General features: G+C 35.7%; 1 protein-coding gene across 2 annotated transcripts; it reads left to right on the top strand.

Moving 5' to 3' along the window:
* Window positions 1-560: 560 nt before the first annotated feature.
* Window positions 561-24,477, top strand: LOC123865698 (ATP-sensitive inward rectifier potassium channel 11-like). Of its 2 annotated transcripts, XM_045906906.1 has the most exons (10): window positions 565-1,495; window positions 16,476-16,617; window positions 16,907-17,098; window positions 19,748-19,819; window positions 20,328-20,438; window positions 20,900-21,006; window positions 21,446-21,595; window positions 22,730-22,849; window positions 23,764-23,862; window positions 24,246-24,477. In XM_045906906.1, exons 1-10 carry the CDS (start codon window positions 984-986, stop codon window positions 24,370-24,372), a joined length of 1,632 nt encoding a protein of 543 aa, XP_045762862.1. In that variant the 5' UTR covers window positions 565-983; the 3' UTR covers window positions 24,373-24,477. The 2 variants fall into 2 exon arrangements, with proteins under 2 accessions (XP_045762863.1, XP_045762862.1); XM_045906907.1 differs by lacking the exon at window positions 24,246-24,477 and having other exon boundaries at window positions 561-1,495; window positions 22,730-22,844; window positions 23,764-23,835.
* Window positions 24,478-24,520: the final 43 nt, after the last annotated feature.

Raw genomic sequence — 24,520 nt, 5'->3', positions numbered from 1 at the left:
GTAGGTACCTACCTACATACCTACCTACGTTAGTTTCACGAATATAAGTACCTACCTATATTTTGTGGAGTTTCCTGCAAAGTCCAGCCGTGTACCTGATCGTGTTTTAAAATAATTACTAGTTATGGTATCTCTAATTTATTTAACTACTGTTAAAATACATTTATGTAAGCAGTATTTTTTTTAATTAGATTAAATTATTGGGACTTCCAAAAACCCAACCAACTTATACCACAATTAGGTAGGATTTGGAAATTCAAGATTGAAAGTCAGTCTTTGTCATTTATCAGGGTTCCGTACCGTTCCGTAGGAACTCTTATTTGATGTCTGTCTGCCTGTCTGTCTGTCTGTATGCCAAGATCTGCCATGGGAATCAAAACCTACAGGGTAAGTACTGCCGTTTGTCTAGAATCATGGGCAGGTAGCAATGTGTTAAGTATAGCACGAGTAAAGGGAAAAATCTGAAAACAGTGAATTTGTGGTTAAATCACAAAAAAAAGATATTTCTTGTACAATGGTACCTGCAGAACCCTTCGAGTGCGAGACCGATTCGCACTTGACCGGTTTTATTAAAGAAATTGAAACAAAAATTGCAATGTAGAATAACCCAAGCATCTTAACAAGGCCAGAGTAGCACTGCTCCGTCCGCTTAATGTGGCTTAGTGCTTGCTCTTCACTCACGCAATTAGCGTTGATAACAGATAAGCATCTGATAACACTATTGGCTCTGTAGCGCATCTCGAAAGTAAACGAGTTCTCAGTTAAAATTTAGTAAATATATCTTTTGTGAAAACTATTTTTATTTGAATGAAAGTGAAATTAAGAACGGTTCTGTGCATTCCAAATAACCTCAGACAAATAAAGGACAGTGATAATATATTAAGTTTCATTTTAAATTTTCGTGTTTAAGAAAAAAAGGGATTAAAAAGAATTTTACTAAGAAATATACACACACTATTAAGACATCTAAATTTGCAAATAATATGGATAATGAAACACCCAATGATTTAGAATTTGAACAAATTAATCAACTATACGAAGAGTGCCTTCATTATTTGGAGACAGTCAAATCTGATAACTTTATGTACGAGGATGAAGTAAAACAAGACGAAGACCCTGACCCTGGATATGAAACCATTGCAGAAATAAAGGAAAAAATACAAAATAAGGACATAAATTCTATTTATGCTGTGCCAAAATCAAAATCCTTAGATCTAGTCCCAAACATAGATTTCAAGGTTGAAAATGAAATGTTTTCTAGTGGAAGCATTACTTCAATTTCTAATGTGATTAAGTCTGAAAGATTACGACGTTTATCACAACAGCTACCTAAAATTATTATAACCCAAAGTAATACGAGTCTGAGCATTAGAAAAGGAGAAAATGAAAAGATACTCCTAAATCATATACACGTTGGAGAGAAGACTAAGAAGAAAATTGAAAACCATAAAATCATACCCCCTAAGCCTATGAAAAAGTGTGAATCAATAAAAAGGTGAGTAAGAAAATTTAAAAATAGTATTTAATGAGGAAGACACGATTGTATTTATGGCAAAAGTACATTTCATTATCTTGTCGCCTGTAAATATTAGTTGAATAACAAGGCGGTAGTCGAGATTTGCATACAAATTCACTTATTTACTCGTACTCTTCTTCGATAAAATAATAAACTTGGACAAATAGGTACTTAGTCATTTCTTTACGCAAGCGTTATTGTAAAAAAAATAGGTATCGAGTAAATTTTATATTTTGTAACAAAATTTAGTTCAAAATTTTTAAGGTAATTGCTATTTGACAAATCGCAAAAATGCTGTACTTTGAAGTAAATTGTTTATTTTTCTAAAGCATTAACAGCTATTAAATACATGCAATTAAAAACTTCAGTTTGTGAAGATTATAAGGGCCTCTTTTTATTTAGTATACATTATCCCAATAAAAAAAAAAAACCAAGTTGAAAACATTGCTGTTCGCAACTTGTTCTGTAAAAGTTTTCTTTAACATCTTGATACTTTGAAGCCAATCTCCAGAAAATGATATGTTTAGGTTTAGCAATCAATTTTAACTGTTAGTTTTATACTAAATGTTTTTCGTTTCTTAAATAATCTAAAACTAACCAAAAAACTTCCTGTGCTATTTATTTTCTTGCAGGCGCTCTATGGAATTCAGTGTCCACTGGACTGTCATGGCGGAAGGACTGTGCGCGTCATTTCGTCGCAAAATATTATTTAAAATGAATTTAAGCTTATTATTTTTGAATGAAAGTTGTGTTTATAATCGTTGAAAAATAAAATAGGGATTTTTTCATTTCTAAATGAAGCCTGCTTATATACTAAATTTTATTCTAAAGTTACGGTTTTACCAGGTAAATACTCGGAGGTTGTCATAGATTATGATGACAGATAGTAAGTGTTCTAAATAGGTATTATACCTATGTTAGGAGATAGCGCGCCTCGTTCCGGGTGCCGTGTTCCGAAATGGATTTCGTAGTAGTGCAAGTTTGGTGCAAGCCCCACATGACGGAGGGGTATGCGTCAGGCATTTCCTGTGTACAAAAAAAAGACCTATATTTCGGATCCATATTTCATCACTGACAATATGCACTATTCAAAGACTGTTCTTCAAACATTGAGGAATTTTGGACAGAGACATCTCGAAGGTTCCCGAAGGCTGCCTGAGTTAGATTTGTCGGCTAGCTAGCTTTTTTCGAAATTGGACTTACTTAGCTGGATTGTGTGTTAGAGCTTTCTTATGAGATATTATATGTACATAATATAACCATGGGTCTCATAAGAAAGCTCAGATTCATGCTGCGGGCAGTGGGGAGAGCCTAAAGGTTGGAACGCCATTTCGGCGGCCGTGTTTCCTGCCATATATACCTTAGATACCTGCAAGCCAAGAGTGAATAGGCATCTTCTAGGTAAGCGTGCTCCAACTTGGACCTCATCATTGCTTTCTTTAAAGCATGATTGTCGTCAAGCGCAAGCGCAAAGATTCAGGCGGCGCAAACCCGTAGCATGTGGAAGACCCTATTAAAGACCTATGTTCACTGTGGACGTCTGTCGGTTGATGTTGATGATTATGTCTTTAGTGCAAGTAGTTCAGTAGTTTCAGAGTTTATCGATAACAAACAAACAAACCTTTCCTCTTCATAATATATGTAGTTAGTAGCGCAAACTTGGAAAAAAATCTCGTGGACACTCTTTGATTTTCCGAGATAAATGTCATTTTACCTGACAGCCCTAATCAATTTTATCACTGATATTAATAACTAATTCATAACCGTTAAACCTAAGAGTCCAAATCTCGTTTTTCTAGTCGAGTTCCGTAGGCTCTTTGAACTCATCGCATCCCAAGAAAACCTACCATTAGATGTAGGAATAATGGAAAGAGGTCACAACCCTCAGCAATAAAGAATACGATGCGGAGAGAGATGTCACTCTCAAGGTCTTTAAATGTATCCATGCAAAAAACCACGTCGACTGGTTGCTCCGTTGCAGCGTGATTGAATATTAAACCAACAAACACACTTTCGCATTTGAAATATGGCCAATGATTATAAGAAACAGTTTAAATCTCTCTCTGCTCTCCGAGAGACGTTAGGCAAAGTGAACACGAATTATGACACTTCTGTGTTCTTATACAAGCTTAGGTCTCTCAATTTTGTCAATTAATGTCAAATTCCTTTCTCAGATCAAAACCTAGTAAGTGGTTTAAATTCAAGAGAAGTTTAGGCCGTAGTCTTCAACAAGAAACTCGGCGGTTGCTCTTTTCAAAGATTTGATATACAATATTAAATTGCTCAAAACGCACATAACTGAAAAGTTAGTAGTGCGTGATTCCGGGATCGAACCCCCGACCTTCGATTAGGAGGCGGACGTTCTAACCACTAGGCTATGACAGTTTTTAAATTAAAGGGGTTTAAATATTTTAGTGTGAAGACTGGCCAACACATTTATTCATTACATGTGCATCATTTTCTTTTTTAGGGTTCTGTACCTCAAAATGAAAAACGGAGCTCTTAAAGGACCACTTTGCTGTCTGTCCATTTGTCCGTCCGTCAAGAAAACCTATACAGTACTTCCCGTTGATCTAGAATCACGAAATTTGTTCTCGGATTTATTCCTTTACTTGGGCTATGAGATTTGAGACCTATCTACCTGCCCATAATTCTAGGTTAACGGGAAATACCCTATCGGTTTTCTTGACAGACACGACAGACGGACAGACGGACAGAAAGACAGACAACAAAGTGATCCTATAAGGGTCCCGTGTTTCCTTTTGAGATATGGAACCCTAAAAACATTATGTAAGTATGCAAAGTATTTCCCTTGCAAACCATATTTAACAGTTGACATGTAGAGGTCATTGACTTTTCCTATCTTACTTTTAAGTTTTAATGCATTATTAAGTATTTACTGTTTTGACATGGTATTTAGATAATGGGTGATATTTATTTTATTTAATCTAATTCCTTTTAAAAACTTAGTAAGGCGCATTAATCTATAAAAACCTAGCCAGTTCAAAGACTTACTATGTTTTAAAATGGTCAAAGCGACTTGCTAGCTTTTAATTTTACTTTAATGTGGGTGTCCTTACAATACAACGGGACATACTATGAAAGTTAGGCTTATGACATAAAACGATTTTCGGAAAAATGACATTTACTTTGTTTTGATATGGGGCGGTCGATATAATTAGGTACTAGGGTAAAGGCTCGAGTAAATGAACAGATTGGACGTTTTTACATGTATTAAGAGCTGGAATAAAAAACCGGCTGATATACCTTTTTTAAATATTTTCTTACAAATTCTTACACTTTTTTCAATTTCAATTTCAAAACCGTGTTCCGTTCAAACCGTTCAAAAGTGCGTGTGCGTGCGTCCATGTGTGTGTGTGAGTGTGTTGTATGTTTGTACGAGTGTTTGTGAGTGTGGTATTGCGTTGTATAACCACATGAGTAGCGAACAGAGTCAAAGCTTCATACAAGCGCGCTACGATAGGTACACTACTACAAGCTTGAGGCGCGTGTGTGCGTGAGCACAGGCGCTACGTCGCGTACGGAGAGAAATCGGTTTATACCGGCTCGGCCTGTGCTCAAGTTCAGGGGCTGCAGTACACGTCGCGCGTCGTGTTTTCATTTAATTTAATGTTAATGATAATAATTTAAATAGTGTTTAAAATCTATTTTCTTGAACTGTCATAGATTTTGTTCAAAATCAATATCTGAGGATCCCTAGGATCACAAAACAGGAAATTGTTACCAAAATTTAAAAAAATCGACGCCATTTTGAAATTCTTTGTTAATTGACCGATTTCGTTCAAAATCGATATTTAGAGCTCCCTGGGATCACAAAATAAGAAACTGTTACCAAAATTTAAAAAAGTCGACGCCATTTTGAAATTCTTTGTTAATTGACCGATTTCGTTCAAAATCGATATCTAGAGCTCCCTGGGATCACGAAATAAGAAACTGTTACCAAAATTTAAAAAGTCGACGCCATTTTGAAATTCTTTTTTAATTGACCGATTTCGTTCAAAATCGATATTTAGAGCTCCCTGGGGATCACAAAATAAGAAACTGTTACCAAAATTTAAAAAAGTCGACGCCATTTTGAAATTCTTTGTTAATTGACTGATTTCGTTCAAAATCGATATTTAGAGCTCCCCGGGATCACAAAATAAGAAACTGTTACCAAAATTTAAAAAAGTCGACGCCATTTTGAAATTCTTTGTTAATTGACCGATTTCGTTCAAAATCGATATTTAGAGCTCCCTGGGATCACAAAATAAGAAACTGTTACCAAAATTTAAAAAAGTCGACGCCATTTTGAAATTCTTCGTTAATTGACCGATTTCGTTCAAAATCGATATTTAGAGCTCCCTGGGATCACGAAATAAGAAACTGTTACCAAAATTTAAAAAAGTCGACGCCATTTTGAAATTCTTTGTTAATTGACTGATTTCGTTCAAAATCGATATTTAGAGCTCCCCGGGATCACAAAATAAGAAACTGTTACCAAAATTTAAAAAAGTCGACGCCATTTTGAAATTCTTTGTTAATTGACCGATTTCGTTCAAAATCGATATTTAGAGCTCCCTGCGATCACAAAATAAGAAACTGTTACCAAAATTTAAAAAAGTCGACGCCATTTTGAAATTCTTTGTTAATTGACCGATTTCGTTCAAAATCGATATTTAGAGCTCCCTGGGATCACGAAATAAGAAACTGTTACCAAAATTTAAAAAAGTCGACGCCATTTTGAAATGCTTTGTTAATTGACCGATTTCGTTCAAAATCGATATTTAGAGCTCCCTGGGATCACAAAATAAGAAACTGTTACCAAAATTTAAAAAAGTCGACGCTATTTTGAAATTCTTTGTTAATTGACCGATTTCGTTCAAAATCGATATTTAGAGCTCCCTGGGATCACAAAATAGGAAACTGTAACCAAAATTTAAAAAAGTTGGCACCATTTATAATTCTTTCTAAATTGACTGATTTCGTTCAAAATCGATATTTAGATCTATGGATCGATATTTAAAGATCGATATTTAAACTAAGCAAACACAACAAAAACAAACTTTACCATCTTGTTGAACAAATAACTATTGTTAATTAAATTGTATCCTCCAGTGCCAACCCTACCAAAATAGTTATAAAATTTGCTTGCTTCTTAGAAGCTTTGCCTCTGTTTGCTACTCTGTGGTATAACACCATGTTAGTAAATCTTAGTATATTTTTAACCGACTTTAAAAAAAGGAAGAGTTTCTGAATTCGTCGGTATCTTTTTTTTTTATGTATGTTCCCCGATTACTCAAAGACGCCTGGACTGATTTGGATTTTTTTTTTGTTTGATAGGGTATACTTTGCAAGTGGTCCCATATAAATTTGGTAAAGATCTGATGAATATCTTTGAAGATGGAGAACAGAACTCCTCAATGGATAAGAGCAAATTCAATTTGTTTTTAATGTATGTTCACCGATTGCTCAAAGACGCCTGGACCGATTTGGAATTTTTTTTTTTGAAAAGCTAGGTATACTTTGCAGGTGGTCCCATATAAATTTGATGAAGTTCTGATGAATATCTTCTGAGATGGAGAACAGAACTCCTCAATGGATAAGAGCAAATTGCTCGCGATCAGTGTAATTGCTTAGTAAACAGTAGGGTTTTAGCTGGGCATGGCATATTATTATAGTACAGTGGGGCCACTAAAAATTTTGAAATAAAAAATTTTCAAAAGAAAAATAAAACCGACTTCAAAAACCACAATAACTTAAATTATTTTTTACTTTTTAGTGTTTGTGATTTTGAAATCGGTTTTATTTTTCTTTTGAATTTTTTTTTATATTTATTCTGGTATTCTTCTTTCTTGGATATGGATCCCTCTTGGGTATCCCCATTTCTCTCTGTCTTTGGTACTATCAAGCTAATTTTCTCTCGCGATTTGCACAATAGCATTAGACCAACGCGTCTTCGGTCTACCTACCTGTCCTTCTTTCATCTGTAAAAATCGATACAATATGACCATTTGCATTTCAGTTTTAGGGCATGTCTCAAGGTGTCTGTAGGCTTTGTCTTTTTTCTTATGTCTTCAATTCTCACTTTGAATATTTTTTGCTTAATTTATGCAACTTGCCATCGCCCTTTAGCAAGTTACTATTTCTTTTTATATTCTTTGTCTGGACCCATGTTTGGCTGGCATAGGTAAGGCATGGCAGGATGCATGTATCTATAACGGATCTTTTAAGATGTACTGGGTAAGCTCCTTTCATTCTTTCCTTTTGTGCCCAGTAAAACAAGCATACTCGGGCCACTTTGAGAACCCATTAGCAGCTAACAGCAAGGCCTGGACTCCAATTTTTATATGTGGAAGCTGTATTTCCTCGTTGCGTTTATGAGCAAATAAGAATAGTTAACTACTTTTACTAAAAAAAAAATTTATTATTTGGCGCGAACCATCTAAACACCATGATGATTATTATTTCTGCGTTGTGAATATTACCAGAAGAAACAGCAAAAAAATTGTTCCAAGCGGCTCTATTGTAACTTGCAGTCTGCAATTTGAACGCTTCTGACTTCTGGTGATAAATCTGTACCTCAGCCCCAACCCAGTACCTCTAATCTACCATTTCAAGAACTTTCAGAAGGTAGTGACGATGTAGTGACTTTTTTACATCTCAACTTAGACCATTCAATCAAAATTATTTGGATCACTTAATGAGAGATCTTAGATTGTCTAAAAAGCATCAGAACATGTGGCTTCTCGGCTCAAAGGAACAAATCTGATAACATCAGACACTTGTGTTACGGTATATTATTCTCACTACTCTTAACACATTCAGTAGCTGATGTTGCACTTCCAGCGACTTGGATGCAACAAGGGCGTTAAGTTTCATTTTCTCTGTAGTCATTTGGACTGTTTTCCAGAAAATTTAGGTGACTTTCAAACTAAGATAACTATACCAAAGGGGATAATATCATATGAAAGGGCTCTATTATACATTCTAAAACAGGTTTTATTTATTATTATTATGTAAAAGAGTTTTTGATTTATCGCGCAAAATGTAGAAAAAAATATACAATAAGTCAAAAACTGAAAATCTGACAATTTTTTTTAAATTCCAAGCCGAAAATATACTTAAGAATTTATTAATAGGAATCGAGAGTTTATGCACTAGATAGAGTTCGTTCATTCACTAAATTCCCAGTTCATTTACTGGCAATTTATCCTTTTGTTAAATAAAATAATTTATAATAATTAATACCACGCATTTTATTTGATTTTTTGATATACTGTGTACAGATACACAAAAAATAAAAATTATATATAGAACAATTCTCATATATCTTAATTTTAGGTGAAAGTCAGGGTAATCCTTATTCGTTCATGTACTGGATCTTTTACCCTCCTACGTCAAAATACTAAAAGTCCGCGTAAATTTCGCAGATTGAAATGTCTGCTTGATTAATTGTCAATAGAGGGTCATGACATGTCAAAATTGCTAGTTTGAAGGTGAAATCGTCTAAGTCATTCGAGATGGTTTTCCTCTTAACACCTTACAAGAAATTGTAATCAAAAAGACTTCGAAGTCTTCGACTTTCAAATTCTTTTTCCTTTGTTTGTAAGCTAAACAAACGGATTTAGTTTGTGTCGATTTATTAAGAGGAAAACCATCTCGAATGACTTAGACGATTTCACCTTCAAACTAGCAATTTTGACATGTCATGACCCTCTATTGACAATTAATCAAGCAGACATTTCAATCTGCGAAATTTACGCGGACTTTTAGTATTTTGACGTAGGAGGGTAAAAGATCCAGTACATGAACGAATAAGGATTACCCTGACTTTCACCTAAAATTAAGATATATGAGAATTGTTCTATATATAATTTTTATTTTTTGTGTATCTGTACACAGTATATCAAAAAATCAAATAAAATGCGTGGTATTAATTATTATAAATTATTTTATTTAACAAAAGGATAAATTGCCAGTAAATGAACTGGGAATTTAGTGAATGAACGAACTCTATCTAGTGCATAAACTCTCGATTCCTATTAATAAATTCTTAAGTATATTTTCGGCTTGGAATTTAAAAAAAATTGTCAGATTTTCAGTTTTTGACTTATTGTATATTTTTTTCTACATTTTGCGCGATAAATCAAAAACTCTTTTACATAATAATAATAAATAAAACCTGTTTTAGAATGTATAATAGAGCCCTTTCATATGATATTATCCCCTTTGGTATAGTTATCTTAGTTTGAAAGTCACCTAAATTTTCTGGAAAACAGTCCAAATGACTACAGAGAAAATGAAACTTAACGCCCTTGTTGCATCCAAGTCGCTGGAAGTGCAACATCAGCTACTGAATGTGTTAAGAGTAGTGAGAATAATATACCGTAACACAAGTGTCTGATGTTATCAGATTTGTTCCTTTGAGCCGAGAAGCCACATGTTCTGATGCTTTTTAGACAATCTAAGATCTCTCATTAAGTGATCCAAATAATTTTGATTGAATGGTCTAAGTTGAGATGTAAAAAAGTCACTACATCGTCACTACCTTCTGAAAGTTCTTGAAATGGTAGATTAGAGGTACTGGGTTGGGGCTGAGGTACAGATTTATCACCAGAAGTCAGAAGCGTTCAAATTGCAGACTGCAAGTTACAATAGAGCCGCTTGGAACAATTTTTTTGCTGTTTCTTCTGGTAATATTCACAACGCAGAAATAATAATCATCATGGTGTTTAGATGGTTCGCGCCAAATAATAAATTTTTTTTTTAGTAAAAGTAGTTAACTATTCTTATTTGCTCATAAACGCAACGAGGAAATACAGCTTCCACATATAAAAATTGGAGTCCAGGCCTTGCTGTTAGCTGCTAATGGGTTCTCAAAGTGGCCCGAGTATGCTTGTTTTACTGGGCACAAAAGGAAAGAATGAAAGGAGCTTACCCAGTACATCTTAAAAGATCCGTTATAGATACATGCATCCTGCCATGCCTTACCTATGCCAGCCAAACATGGGTCCAGACAAAGAATATAAAAAGAAATAGTAACTTGCTAAAGGGCGATGGCAAGTTGCATAAATTAAGCAAAAAATATTCAAAGTGAGAATTGAAGACATAAGAAAAAAGACAAAGCCTACAGACACCTTGAGACATGCCCTAAAACTGAAATGCAAATGGTCATATTGTATCGATTTTTACAGATGAAAGAAGGACAGGTAGGTAGACCGAAGACGCGTTGGTCTAATGCTATTGTGCAAATCGCGAGAGAAAATTAGCTTGATAGTACCAAAGACAGAGAGAAATGGGGATACCCAAGAGGGATCCATATCCAAGAAAGAAGAATACCAGAATAAATATAAAAAAAATTCAAAAGAAAAATAAAACCGATTTCAAAATCACAAACACTAAAAAGTAAAAAATAATTTAAGTTATTGTGGTTTTTGAAGTCGGTTTTATTTTTCTTTTGAAAATTTTTTATTTCAAAATTTTTAGTGGCCCCACTGTACTATAATAATATGCCATGCCCAGCTAAAACCCTACTGTTTACTAAGCAATTACACTGATCGCGAGCAATTTGCTCTTATCCATTGAGGAGTTCTGTTCTCCATCTCAGAAGATATTCATCAGAACTTCATCAAATTTATATGGGACCACCTGCAAAGTATACCTAGCTTTTCAAAAAAAAAAATTCCAAATCGGTCCAGGCGTCTTTGAGCAATCGGTGAACATACATTAAAAACAAATTGAATTTGCTCTTATCCATTGAGGAGTTCTGTTCTCCATCTTCAAAGATATTCATCAGATCTTTACCAAATTTATATGGGACCACTTGCAAAGTATACCCTATCAAACAAAAAAAAAATCCAAATCAGTCCAGGCGTCTTTGAGTAATCGGGGAACATACATAAAAAAAAAAGATACCGACGAATTCAGAAACTCTTCCTTTTTTTAAAGTCGGTTAAAAATATACTAAGATTTACTAACATGGTGTTATACCACAGAGTAGCAAACAGAGGCAAAGCTTCTAAGAAGCAAGCAAATTTTATAACTATTTTGGTAGGGTTGGCACTGGAGGATACAATTTAATTAACAATAGTTATTTGTTCAACAAGATGGTAAAGTTTGTTTTTGTTGTGTTTGCTTAGTTTAAATATCGATCTTTAAATATCGATCCATAGATCTAAATATCGATTTTGAACGAAATCAGTCAATTTAGAAAGAATTATAAATGGTGCCAACTTTTTTAAATTTTGGTTACAGTTTCCTATTTTGTGATCCCAGGGAGCTCTAAATATCGATTTTGAACGAAATCGGTCAATTAACAAAGAATTTCAAAATAGCGTCGACTTTTTTAAATTTTGGTAACAGTTTCTTATTTTGTGATCCCAGGGAGCTCTAAATATCGATTTTGAACGAAATCGGTCAATTAACAAAGCATTTCAAAATGGCGTCGACTTTTTTAAATTTTGGTAACAGTTTCTTATTTCGTGATCCCAGGGAGCTCTAAATATCGATTTTGAACGAAATCGGTCAATTAACAAAGAATTTCAAAATGGCGTCGACTTTTTTAAATTTTGGTAACAGTTTCTTATTTTGTGATCGCAGGGAGCTCTAAATATCGATTTTGAACGAAATCGGTCAATTAACAAAGAATTTCAAAATGGCGTCGACTTTTTTAAATTTTGGTAACAGTTTCTTATTTTGTGATCCCGGGGAGCTCTAAATATCGATTTTGAACGAAATCAGTCAATTAACAAAGAATTTCAAAATGGCGTCGACTTTTTTAAATTTTGGTAACAGTTTCTTATTTCGTGATCCCAGGGAGCTCTAAATATCGATTTTGAACGAAATCGGTCAATTAACGAAGAATTTCAAAATGGCGTCGACTTTTTTAAATTTTGGTAACAGTTTCTTATTTTGTGATCCCAGGGAGCTCTAAATATCGATTTTGAACGAAATCGGTCAATTAACAAAGAATTTCAAAATGGCGTCGACTTTTTTAAATTTTGGTAACAGTTTCTTATTTTGTGATCCCGGGGAGCTCTAAATATCGATTTTGAACGAAATCAGTCAATTAACAAAGAATTTCAAAATGGCGTCGACTTTTTTAAATTTTGGTAACAGTTTCTTATTTTGTGATCCCCAGGGAGCTCTAAATATCGATTTTGAACGAAATCGGTCAATTAAAAAAGAATTTCAAAATGGCGTCGACTTTTTAAATTTTGGTAACAGTTTCTTATTTCGTGATCCCAGGGAGCTCTAGATATCGATTTTGAACGAAATCGGTCAATTAACAAAGAATTTCAAAATGGCGTCGACTTTTTTAAATTTTGGTAACAGTTTCTTATTTTGTGATCCCAGGGAGCTCTAAATATCGATTTTGAACGAAATCGGTCAATTAACAAAGAATTTCAAAATGGCGTCGATTTTTTTAAATTTTGGTAACAATTTCCTGTTTTGTGATCCTAGGGATCCTCAGATATTGATTTTGAACAAAATCTATGACAGTTCAAGAAAATAGATTTTAAACACTATTTAAATTATTATCATTAACATTAAATTAAATGAAAACACGACGCGCGACGTGTACTGCAGCCCCTGAACTTGAGCACAGGCCGAGCCGGTATAAACCGATTTCTCTCCGTACGCGACGTAGCGCCTGTGCTCACGCACACACGCGCCTCAAGCTTGTAGTAGTGTACCTATCGTAGCGCGCTTGTATGAAGCTTTGACTCTGTTCGCTACTCATGTGGTTATACAACGCAATACCACACTCACAAACACTCGTACAAACATACAACACACTCACACACACACATGGACGCACGCACACGCACTTTTGAACGGTTTGAACGGAACACGGTTTTGAAATTGAAATTGAAAAAAGTGTAAGAATTTGTAAGAAAATATTTAAAAAAGGTATATCAGCCGGTTTTTTATTCCAGCTCTTAATACATGTAAAAACGTCCAATCTGTTCATTTACTCGAGCCTTTACCCTAGTACCTAATTATATCGACCGCCCCATATCAAAACAAAGTAAATGTCATTTTTCCGAAAATCGTTTTATGTCATAAGCCTAACTTTCATAGTATGTCCCGTTGTATTGTAAGGACACCCACATTAAAGTAAAATTAAAAGCTAGCAAGTCGCTTTGACCATTTTAAAACATAGTAAGTCTTTGAACTGGCTAGGTTTTTATAGATTAATGCGCCTTACTAAGTTTTTAAAAGGAATTAGATTAAATAAAATAAATATCACCCATTATCTAAATACCATGTCAAAACAGTAAATACTTAATAATGCATTAAAACTTAAAAGTAAGATAGGAAAAGTCAATGACCTCTACATGTCAACTGTTAAATATGGTTTGCAAGGGAAATACTTTGCATACTTACATAATGTTTTTAGGGTTCCATATCTCAAAAGGAAACACGGGACCCTTATAGGATCACTTTGTTGTCTGTCTTTCTGTCCGTCTGTCCGTCTGTCGTGTCTGTCAAGAAAACCGATAGGGTATTTCCCGTTAACCTAGAATTATGGGCAGGTAGATAGGTCTCAAATCTCATAGCCCAAGTAAAGGAATAAATCCGAGAACAAATTTCGTGATTCTAGATCAACGGGAAGTACTGTATAGGTTTTCTTGACGGACGGACAAATGGACAGACAGCAAAGTGGTCCTTTAAGAGCTCCGTTTTTCATTTTGAGGTACAGAACCCTAAAAAAGAAAATGATGCACATGTAATGAATAAATGTGTTGGCCAGTCTTCACACTAAAATATTTAAACCCCTTTAATTTAAAAACTGTCATAGCCTAGTGGTTAGAACGTCCGCCTCCTAATCGAAGGTCGGGGGTTCGATCCCGGAATCACGCACTACTAACTTTTCAGTTATGTGCGTTTTGAGCAATTTAATATTGTATATCAAATCTTTGAAAAGAGCAACCGCCGAGTTTCTTGTTGAAGACTACGGCCTAAACTTCTCTTGAATTTAAACCACTTACTAGGTTTTGATCTGAGAAAGGAATTTGACATTAATTGACAAAATTGAGAGACCTAAGCTTGTATAAGAACACAGAAGTGTCATAATTCGTGTTCACTTTGCCTAACGTCTCTCGGAGAGCAGAGAGAGATTTAAACTGTTTCTTATAATCATTGGCCATATTTCAAATGCGAAAGTGTGTTTGTTGGTTTAATATTCAATCACGCTGCAACGGAGCAACCAGTCGACGTGGTTTTTTGCATGGATACATTTAAAGACCTTGAGAGTGACATCTCTCTCCGCATCGTATTCTTTATTGCTGAGGGTTGTGACCTCTTTCCATTATTCCTACATCTAATGGTAGGTTTTCTTGGGATGCGATGAGTTCAAAGAGCCTACGGAACTCGACTAGAAAAACGAGATTTGGACTCTTAGGTTTAACGGTTATGAATTAGTTATTAATATCAGTGATAAAATTGATTAGGGCTGTCAGGTAAAATGACATTTATCTCGGAAAATCAAAGAGTGTCCACGAGATTTTTTTCCAAGTTTGCGCTACTAACTACATATATTATGAAGAGGAAAGGTTTGTTTGTTTGTTATCGATAAACTCTGAAACTACTACTACTTGCACTAAAGACATAATCATCAACATCAACCGACAGACGTCCACAGTGAACATAGGTCTTTAATAGGGTCTTCCACATGCTACGGGTTTGCGCCGCCTGAATCTTTGCGCTTGCGCTTGACGACAATCATGCTTTAAAGAAAGCAATGATGAGGTCCAAGTTGGAGCACGCTTACCTAGAAGATGCCTATTCACTCTTGGCTTGCAGGTATCTAAGGTATATATGGCAGGAAACACGGCCGCCGAAATGGCGTTCCAACCTTTAGGCTCTCCCCACTGCCCGCAGCATGAATCTGAGCTTTCTTATGAGACCCATGGTTATATTATGTACATATAATATCTCATAAGAAAGCTCTAACACACAATCCAGCTAAGTAAGTCCAATTTCGAAAAAAGCTAGCTAGCCGACAAATCTAACTCAGGCAGCCTTCGGGAACCTTCGAGATGTCTCTGTCCAAAATTCCTCAATGTTTGAAGAACAGTCTTTGAATAGTGCATATTGTCAGTGATGAAATATGGATCCGAAATATAGGTCTTTTTTTTGTACACAGGAAATGCCTGACGCATACCCCTCCGTCATGTGGGGCTTGCACCAAACTTGCACTACTACGAAATCCATTTCGGAACACGGCACCCGGAACGAGGCGCGCTATCTCCTAACATAGGTATAATACCTATTTAGAACACTTACTATCTGTCATCATAATCTATGACAACCTCCGAGTATTTACCTGGTAAAACCGTAACTTTAGAATAAAATTTAGTATATAAGCAGGCTTCATTTAGAAATGAAAAAATCCCTATTTTATTTTTCAACGATTATAAACACAACTTTCATTCAAAAATAATAAGCTTAAATTCATTTTAAATAATATTTTGCGACGAAATGACGCGCACAGTCCTTCCGCCATGACAGTCCAGTGGACACTGAATTCCATAGAGCGCCTGCAAGAAAATAAATAGCACAGGAAGTTTTTTGGTTAGTTTTAGATTATTTAAGAAACGAAAAACATTTAGTATAAAACTAACAGTTAAAATTGATTGCTAAACCTAAACATATCATTTTCTGGAGATTGGCTTCAAAGTATCAAGATGTTAAAGAAAACTTTTACAGAACAAGTTGCGAACAGCAATGTTTTCAACTTGGTTTTTTTTTTTTATTGGGATAATGTATACTAAATAAAAAGAGGCCCTTATAATCTTCACAAACTGAAGTTTTTAATTGCATGTATTTAATAGCTGTTAATGCTTTAGAAAAATAAACAATTTACTTCAAAGTACAGCATTTTTGCGATTTGTCAAATAGCAATTACCTTAATACATAATATAGAAATGAATTTAACCTTTTTTTTCAGGACTGAACCTGCATTACGATATAAGGCTTACGGTGATTTTCCAAAGCGACTGGTCTCTAAAAATGGCACAGAAAACGTAGCCTTAATATCCAACGTTCCATTTGAGAAAATACGTTTAATGAACGATACCTTTCACACATTGGTAAGGGATAACCTTGTACAGTCCTTCTTAATTCACTCCTTCAATCTTAATCCGGATTTTTCTCCTTACTTGTGCTTTAAGACCTAACTATCTGCCGAATTTCATAATTCTAGGTCTACGGGAAGTACCCTATAGGTTTTCTTGACAGACACGACAGACTGACAGACGGACAGACAGATAGACAGACAACAAAGTGATCCTGTAAGGGTTCCGTTTTTCCTTTTGAGGTACGGAACCCTAATGCAAACATTTAAGATCAACACAGACAAATTCGAAATCTTTCCCACAGATAAATCTTCGTTGGCGCTGGATTGTCATCGGCACAGTGATCGTACACTTCACGATCTGGCTCGTGTTTGCTGTTTTCTGGTACATCACCGCGCTCGCGCATTACGACTTCGAACCGGAACCACCGCAGCACTCCTGCGTCACCGGCGGCAAGGACTTTGTTACCATCTTTCTTGCTTCTGTTGAAGCACAGGTCCTTTTTCCTTTTTACTATTCTACACTAAATAATGCCCGCGACTTCGTCCGCGTGGCTAAAGATTTTTTATAAGTCTCGTGGAAACTCTTTCATTTTCCGGGTTAAAAAGTTACTTGTGTCCAGGATGCAAGTTACCTGTGTACCAAATTTCAAATAAATCGGTTAAACGGATGGGATTCGAAGAATCCCGTGGAAACAAAGATTTTCCGGATAAAAAGTAACCTGTGTTACTCCGGAATGTTAGCTTACTCTGTACATACCTTTTATCACAATTGCTTAAACTGTCGGGCCGTGAAAAGCGAGCAGACAGACAGACAGACACACTTTCGCATTTATAATATTAGTATGTAGGAATGGATAGTATGGATTTTTCTCGGTATGCATCACATCGAAAATTACAGCGTCTACGACTTATGCTTTAACGCTTTAATTTTTTGTAGCTCCATTTGTGATCAAAATTCATAGTTCTACTAATATTTATGATGTCAAGAACATTATACCACATCGGAAAAGAACTAGAAGGAGATATACATTACTTCGGTCATGTGTTCAATTTTGTAGACTAAATATAGCGGAGCGTGCCAAGCAATATGACGAGATAATGATAACAATGCAATGGAACGTGTCATTCATGTTCACGTCTCTTAAATGGTGCAAAATAAAAAAGACCAGCGATTTTTTTACTGTTACTAAGTACTTGGTTACTACCAACATAAAGTTATTAGGCTATCGTCAGAGCTAATAACGCTAAATAATTCCAATATTGACTGTGGAGTTTAAAATAATCTTTTAGATTGTCTTTAGAGGTATCTCTTATCAAGATGAAATTTTGCTTCTTCTTTTATCAACGAAAAAATTGTATCAAATATATCCATTTAATCATTAAAATACAAAATGGCTTCTAACAAACCAACATATATTACCGACCCTGGTTATAGAGCCACTTTTGTGGCAATAAAATTGAACAATCCATAATTTCCTATACTCATTAGTTACAATCTAGATCAGTAAGACCGACGCGGTTGTTACCAATTAAGAAAATTTGGGCAATCGCTTTTGATTGACCAATCATTCCAATTTCTTCTCTCAAATGACCAATTATTGGAATGCATAAACTTATAAATTAGTGAAGTATATTTTTCTTCTAGTTCTTCAGGGTATTTTACAAATATTGATTCATTACTATTAAAATCACCCGTGTCGCTATTTTCCCAGTATCTATTGCTTTATGGTTTTCAAACAATATAGTTATGGAAAGCAAAGTGTTTCCATAAGTGTTTATAATCTTCTAGGTAGACGGAATGTGGTTGTGGTGTGTAAGCCATTCCTTTTTTCTTTTAATTTTTTTTTATTCAGGTTTAAGTTAGCTCTTAAAAATTTAGAAAGTATAAAATTCCAAATTTCTTCGGCCGGGAATCGAACCCGGGATTTCCCTCTAAAAAGAGCATAGCGCTCACCACTTCGTTCGTCAGAAAGGTCAAAGACGCCTTGTGTTTATTTTTATGTTCATAAGAATTGCTACTATAAAAACTGAAATACAAATCTCGTCTGAAAAAATCTGCTGTAGGTACACAATGAAGTCACCTTAGTGCCAGACTAAATGTACAATATAATAATATGTAGGTACCTATAGTCGTATCATCTTCAGCTTTATAACAGCATCACATGAGTAGATGTGCATGATTATACCATTAAGCACCCAGTTACTCGTAAACTGCTCGCTTTGTGCTTAAGAGGGCTCTCTCCGTCACTCGTTTCATACAATCGTAGTTCCAATTTCATTTGAATATTAAGTAACCAAAGTCCATGAAATTTTGCAGACATATTCTAGAAACTAATATCTATGTCTGTGGTTTTCCAGATTTCTGTTAAAATATTCGATTTCAAAGTTACGCGGTCTTAAAAATTTTCATACAAATCTTTGAACCCCTGTAATTTTAAAACTACATATTTTTAGAAAAATCTAAAACACCACAGACACAGATATTAGTTTCTAGAATATGTCTGCAAAATTTCATGGACTTTGGTTGCTTAATATTCAAGTGAAATTGGAACTACGATTGTATGAAACGAGTGACGGAGAGAGCCCTGTTAATGCTGTAAAGTGACGGATCTCAATCAAAATGTTGATTGATCAATTGCTCAGTCATTATTGAATCATGCTGCAGCACTTTTTTGTACTCCTTATATTAACCATGTTAATAAGTTCGTTTTCCTGCAATTTTCTCCCAGGAATTCAACAATACAGTGATGATATTATCAGGTGAAACATAATAAATAGTCTTAAAAATTAATTCGTTAATTAATTATATTTAACTAGCTGATACCCGCGACTTCGTTCGCGTGGATGTAGGTTTTTTAAAATTCCCGTGGGAACTCTTTGATTTTCCGGGATAAAAAGTAGCCTATGTGCTAATCCAGGGTATAATCTATCTCCATTCTAAATTTCAGCCCAATCCGTCCAGTAGCTTTTGCGTGAAGGAGTAACAAACATACACACACACACACACACACACACACACACATACAAACTTTCTCCTTTATAATATTAAGTGTGATTAGCTTCAAGTTTGGTTACTGGACACGGTTTATATAATTTTATGAGATTAAAATATTATACTTTAAATGTTTAATACTATTTTTCAGACAACAATCGGATTCGGAGATCGTGCCATAGACGAAGAATGTCCTGAATCAATATTTCTGTTCATTATGCAGGTAAATAAATCACTACCCATTATTATAAATGCGGAAGTGTGTCTGTCTGTTGGTATGTCCTTAATCACGGCATAGCGGCGCAATAAATTGACTTGATTTTTTGCAAGGATATATACTTACTCGTATAAGTAGTTAAAGATCTGAAGAGTGACATACTTAGGCTACTTTTATACCAGAAAATTAAAGTTTTCACAAGATTTTTAATAACCTAAATCCACGTGAAATATATCATGGGCATTAGCTTGTATTAAAACTTTTACTTACTTATTAAATAACTAAGCTAACTTGCTTAGCTTTAGTCCGCGTGGGTTCAGAGTTTTAAAAAATCCGTGCGAACCTTTTCTTGAATCGCGTGCAAGCTATCTCTGTGGCGAAATTGCATCAAGATCAGTCCAGCAGTTGCGCCGCGAAAAGTTAACATACTCTCAAGTCTCAATATACCTATCTCTGATACTTATTATTCGTACTCTCAATATATATCTGATACAATATTGTTTATTTATTTTAGCTGATACTCGGCACCGGATTGTCAGGAGTGCTGACTTGCGTGGTTTATGCAAAACTGACGCGCCCGGAAAAGCTGTCAAGAGATGGCGTTGGTTTCAGCAAAAAAGCCGTTGTAAGTGTAAAGCGTTTCACTCCTTTTCATTATTTTTATTATTCAATAAATCAGTTAAACAATATTTTGTCACTTGTTAGGAACTCATCAACGTCATCAACTCATCGCTGGCTCACTACCGAGCACGGGTCTCCAAAAATGGAATAAGGTTTGGCTATAGCCCACCCCGCTGGCTAAGTGCGAATTGACGGACTTCACAGACCTTTGAGGACATGGAGAACTCTCAAGCATGCAAGTTTCCTCACAATGATTTTTTCCTTCACCATTAAAGCTACTTTAATTGCTTAAAACGCACATAACTCCGAAAAGTTAGAAGTGGGCACCCGGGATTGAACCCCCAATGTACCAAAAAGGAGGCCGACATCTTAACCACTAGGCTATCACCGCTTCATTATGCCTGGATCTAACTTGTACCTTGGCAATGAGAAGAACATGTACCTACCTTATGTTTTTTTTTTTAGATCTGTATGCGTGATGGCCGCCTGTGCCTGATGATCAGAGCATGGGATCTTAACTATGACCATATAATTAGCTCTGAATTCACAGCTCACTTCGTCAATACGCACAGGTAAGTAATCTATTGAAGTACCATAACCGAAGTACGTTAGTGAAAGCTACCTCTTTTATTGTACTAGTTAGATATATTTAAATAGGAAATACAAGGTAGTTTCTTTGTATTCCTGTGTGCCTGCCACCAATGTTGCCACGATAATCACGATTTTTTTTCGAATTTGTCTGTGTTGATCTTAAATGTCTGCATTTTTAGGGTTCCATATCTCAAGAGGAAAAAGGAACCCGAAATCTGTCTATCCGTCGTAAGTACAGTCCCGAAACTTATAGGGTTCCTATTTCCTGTTGACCTAGAATAATTAAAGGCAGGTAGTGATGTGTTATAAGTTATAACCGAAAACAGCGAATTCGTGGTTACATCGCAAAACAAAAAATACGATGGTATGATTTTTTTTTTTTTGCCTTTCCTAATAACAGTATTTGTAAAACTTTTCCAGGACAAAAGAGAGCGAAGTAATCCGCTATTATGCACGTAGTCTGCCTCTCCAACAACGGCAATTCCTGCTCTGGCCTGTTGTCCTGGTACATGAGATCGATGCCACCAGCCCTTTATACCGATTATCTCCTCGTAATATTACTGAAAACAGGTTAGTTAACTATTATTAGCACTTAAGTAAGCTACGAAAACCTATAGGGTACTTCCCGTTGAATTAGAATCATGAAATTTGGTAGGTAGGTAAGTTATATTATAGCACAAGTAAATGGAAAAATCCGAAAGAATTTGTCACACAAAAATAATTAAAATGTGTAGTAGTGCGGGTCTTCTCCGTTTGGTCGGAACGGCCAAGCGGGGGTACGGGCCTCGAGGCATGGCCTCCTTACCCGGGTGAGGCGCAGGGCAACATTGTACCCTGGTGGTGATCTTTTAGCCGGGATTTCACCGGCTAGGGCCCGCCATCTTGGCTTACGGCCCTAGTGGACTTCTTAGTATATCCGGTGTTGTTAGTCCGGGATTGGTCTCCGCGCGACGGCGGCTAGAGTTCGCTGTCGAGCGCGGAGACGGGGTCATATCCGGTGGATCTTGCGTCGTCGTAGTCGTCGTCACTTAGGTCGGCTGCGTGCCGCGCCGGGGATGGCGATCGCAGGAGCTCACGAGGTAGTTGACGTCCGGTCGGCGGTCGAGGGATAAGTGGAGCGATGCCGTGGAGGTGTTCGTACGGTCCGTTGTCCGCGCGCGCAAACATGCGCCGCGCGAGTGTGCGGACGTACTCCTCCACGGTGGGCGTCTTGAGGTCGCGATGGATGACGTCATTCCTCACGTACCTCGGAGCTTCCACGATTAGGCGCAGGCACTTGTTTTGCTGGACCTGTAGGCGGCGTCTCTGGTACTCCGAACAGAGTGAGTACCAGGCTGGGGCCGCGTACGTCAACCTTGAGCGGACATAGGCTCCGTAGATTCGGAGCTTGGTCTTCAGTGAGAGGTTTGAGGCGAGGACCTGGCGCAGCATCGACGTGTGCATTAAAATGTGTTCATGAAAAAATAATTAGTGAACTTAATCACATATAGATGGCGCTGTCCGTTATTAATTTGCAGTATTCTACATAAAAGTGGTATATGTATCTTGTATGATGGTACGGACCCCTTGGTGTGCGAGTCAGGCTCGGATTTGACCGGTTTATTTTCGTATATTATCAAGCAAAACACAAGGTGCAATATTATTATGTACTTACTAGGTTTAATATGATAGTTTACTTACGAAACTCTTTTCAATTCATTCCAGTTTCGAGATCACAGTAAGCTTGAAAGGCGCATCTGCCTCGATGGGAACCTTTACTCAAAGTCAAACCTCCTATCTACCGAAAGAAGTTGTTTGGGGTCATCGTTTCCCGCCAGTTGTAATGTACTTGAAATTAAAAACCATAATAATATAATATAGTAGATTGTTGTAGAGTGGCATAGTAGTCAGTAGAGTAATCTAATAAGTAATTGGACCTATGAAGTGACCAAGAAACTTAGGGCATTCTATTTTACCTTCAAATTTTTCTGATAATTATTATTTTTAATTTTTCATTGTTAAAAATGCTTTTAAATTTTGAAGTGAATCTACCACTGGTTCGCAATGCCCTTCTTACCGTGAACCAGCAAGAAACTCGACGATTGCTCTTTTCCAAAATTCTATCAGTAATCGTGCGCATTGCTGGGGCGAGTGAGCTTTTCAAGAGCATACTTTTAAACTTGTGTTAGTTATAAACCAAAGTGAATTTTATCATTCTCACTACAAACATTTGGACTTGGGACCTAAGATCACGAGTCTATTTCGAATTCTAGAGTGCCTGTGGTTTAAATTAACGAATTTTTGTAACTAGAAATGTTTTGTCTAACGAAAATTATGTAGTCTACACTAACAATATAATTTGTAAGTTTGGATGTAGGAGGTAATCTCCGAAGCAGTAGGTACTCATCCGATATCAAAAATAGTTTCATTAAAATCAACAATTTTTGCAATTTCCACATCAGTTAACTAACTGTCGATTTTTGTAACAGCGCACTTAAGCTTATCAGCAAGATTTTTGAGTATCCCATTGAAGCTTTGCTACTAAGATAGCCTCTAAGGTTATTCCCAGGGATATCTTCAATTTTCAATGTGTCATTATTTACCATATTGTAATTAGATCGTTAAATGCTTTTAAGTTTAAATATACTTAATATGTCTTAGTAATGTGAGTATAATTGCTCACTACAAATTACATAAAAGACGTAGCGCCTAAAACCAAACCGATGATGTAGGTACAACTTCTTTATTTATTTTTCCAGGTATGACAAACACAGACAAAAGTACGTGATAGATCACTCGAAGTTAGACATCATAGAGCCAGTAGATACGCCTAACTGCAGTGCCCATGAACTATACAGGTATAAAAACAAAATACATATAATCCTTCACAGTTCTAAAAGGCTCTAGCGTATCAACCAAGGTGGTACGAAATGTCTTTATTAAAAACATTATTCAAAGCTGAATCGTCCTGAATTAACATATCATTTATTTATTTATTTATTTACTATAGTTCCGCCCACTGAGTTACACATTTAAATTATACATGTTGTTCCTTACTTTCTATTGCTCTTATGCAACTCCACTTACGGGCAGTCACAGCGTGCATTAATATTATTAACATATCATAACGCAGTTATAAAATTGTATTAATTGAAGAAGTTCTAAATTTAATTTAGGGCCCAAAATTCTTTTGTATTGTAGGAAGTTTTATCATTTTTACGATTTTCAAAATATTTTTCAGATTATCAGGTGGTTCACCAAAAGAAAAACTGGAACCACCCGGCACTCCTGGAAGTTTCAGCGACAGAGTTTCCACTTTCCAGATTGAGAGGACCTCATCTTTTAAGAGAAAAGATAAAAAGATCTGAATGTTTTAAAAATTAAGAACTATTTGGGAATAGAAGAACTGTACTAATTTTATGCACATCAGTATTATTGTTAATAGAAAAGTGATTATTAAAAACATCTAAATATAAAAATGAGTTTTTTTTTAATATTATGATTTAGATAAAGCAT

This window comes from Maniola jurtina, chromosome 5 (assembly GCF_905333055.1).
Source record: "Maniola jurtina chromosome 5, ilManJurt1.1, whole genome shotgun sequence".
Classification (NCBI taxonomy): Eukaryota; Metazoa; Arthropoda; class Insecta; order Lepidoptera; family Nymphalidae; genus Maniola; species Maniola jurtina.
Note: the sequence above shows the minus strand (reverse complement) of the source record. Positions and strands in the feature narration are given on the sequence as shown.

What these genes read in the sequence shown, in the direction of transcription:
- LOC123865698 (XM_045906906.1), top strand. Translation starts at nt 984, where the DNA reads ATGGATAATGAAACACCCAATGATTTAGAATTTGAACAAATTAATCAA. An exon ending in TATTTCTGTTCATTATGCAG is followed by an intron (nt 19,820 to 20,327) that starts GTAAATAAATCA and finishes TATTTATTTTAG; the next exon opens with CTGATACTCGGCACCGGATT. An exon ending in GTTTCAGCAAAAAAGCCGTT is followed by an intron (nt 20,439 to 20,899) that starts GTAAGTGTAAAG and finishes TTTTTTTTTTAG; the next exon opens with ATCTGTATGCGTGATGGCCG.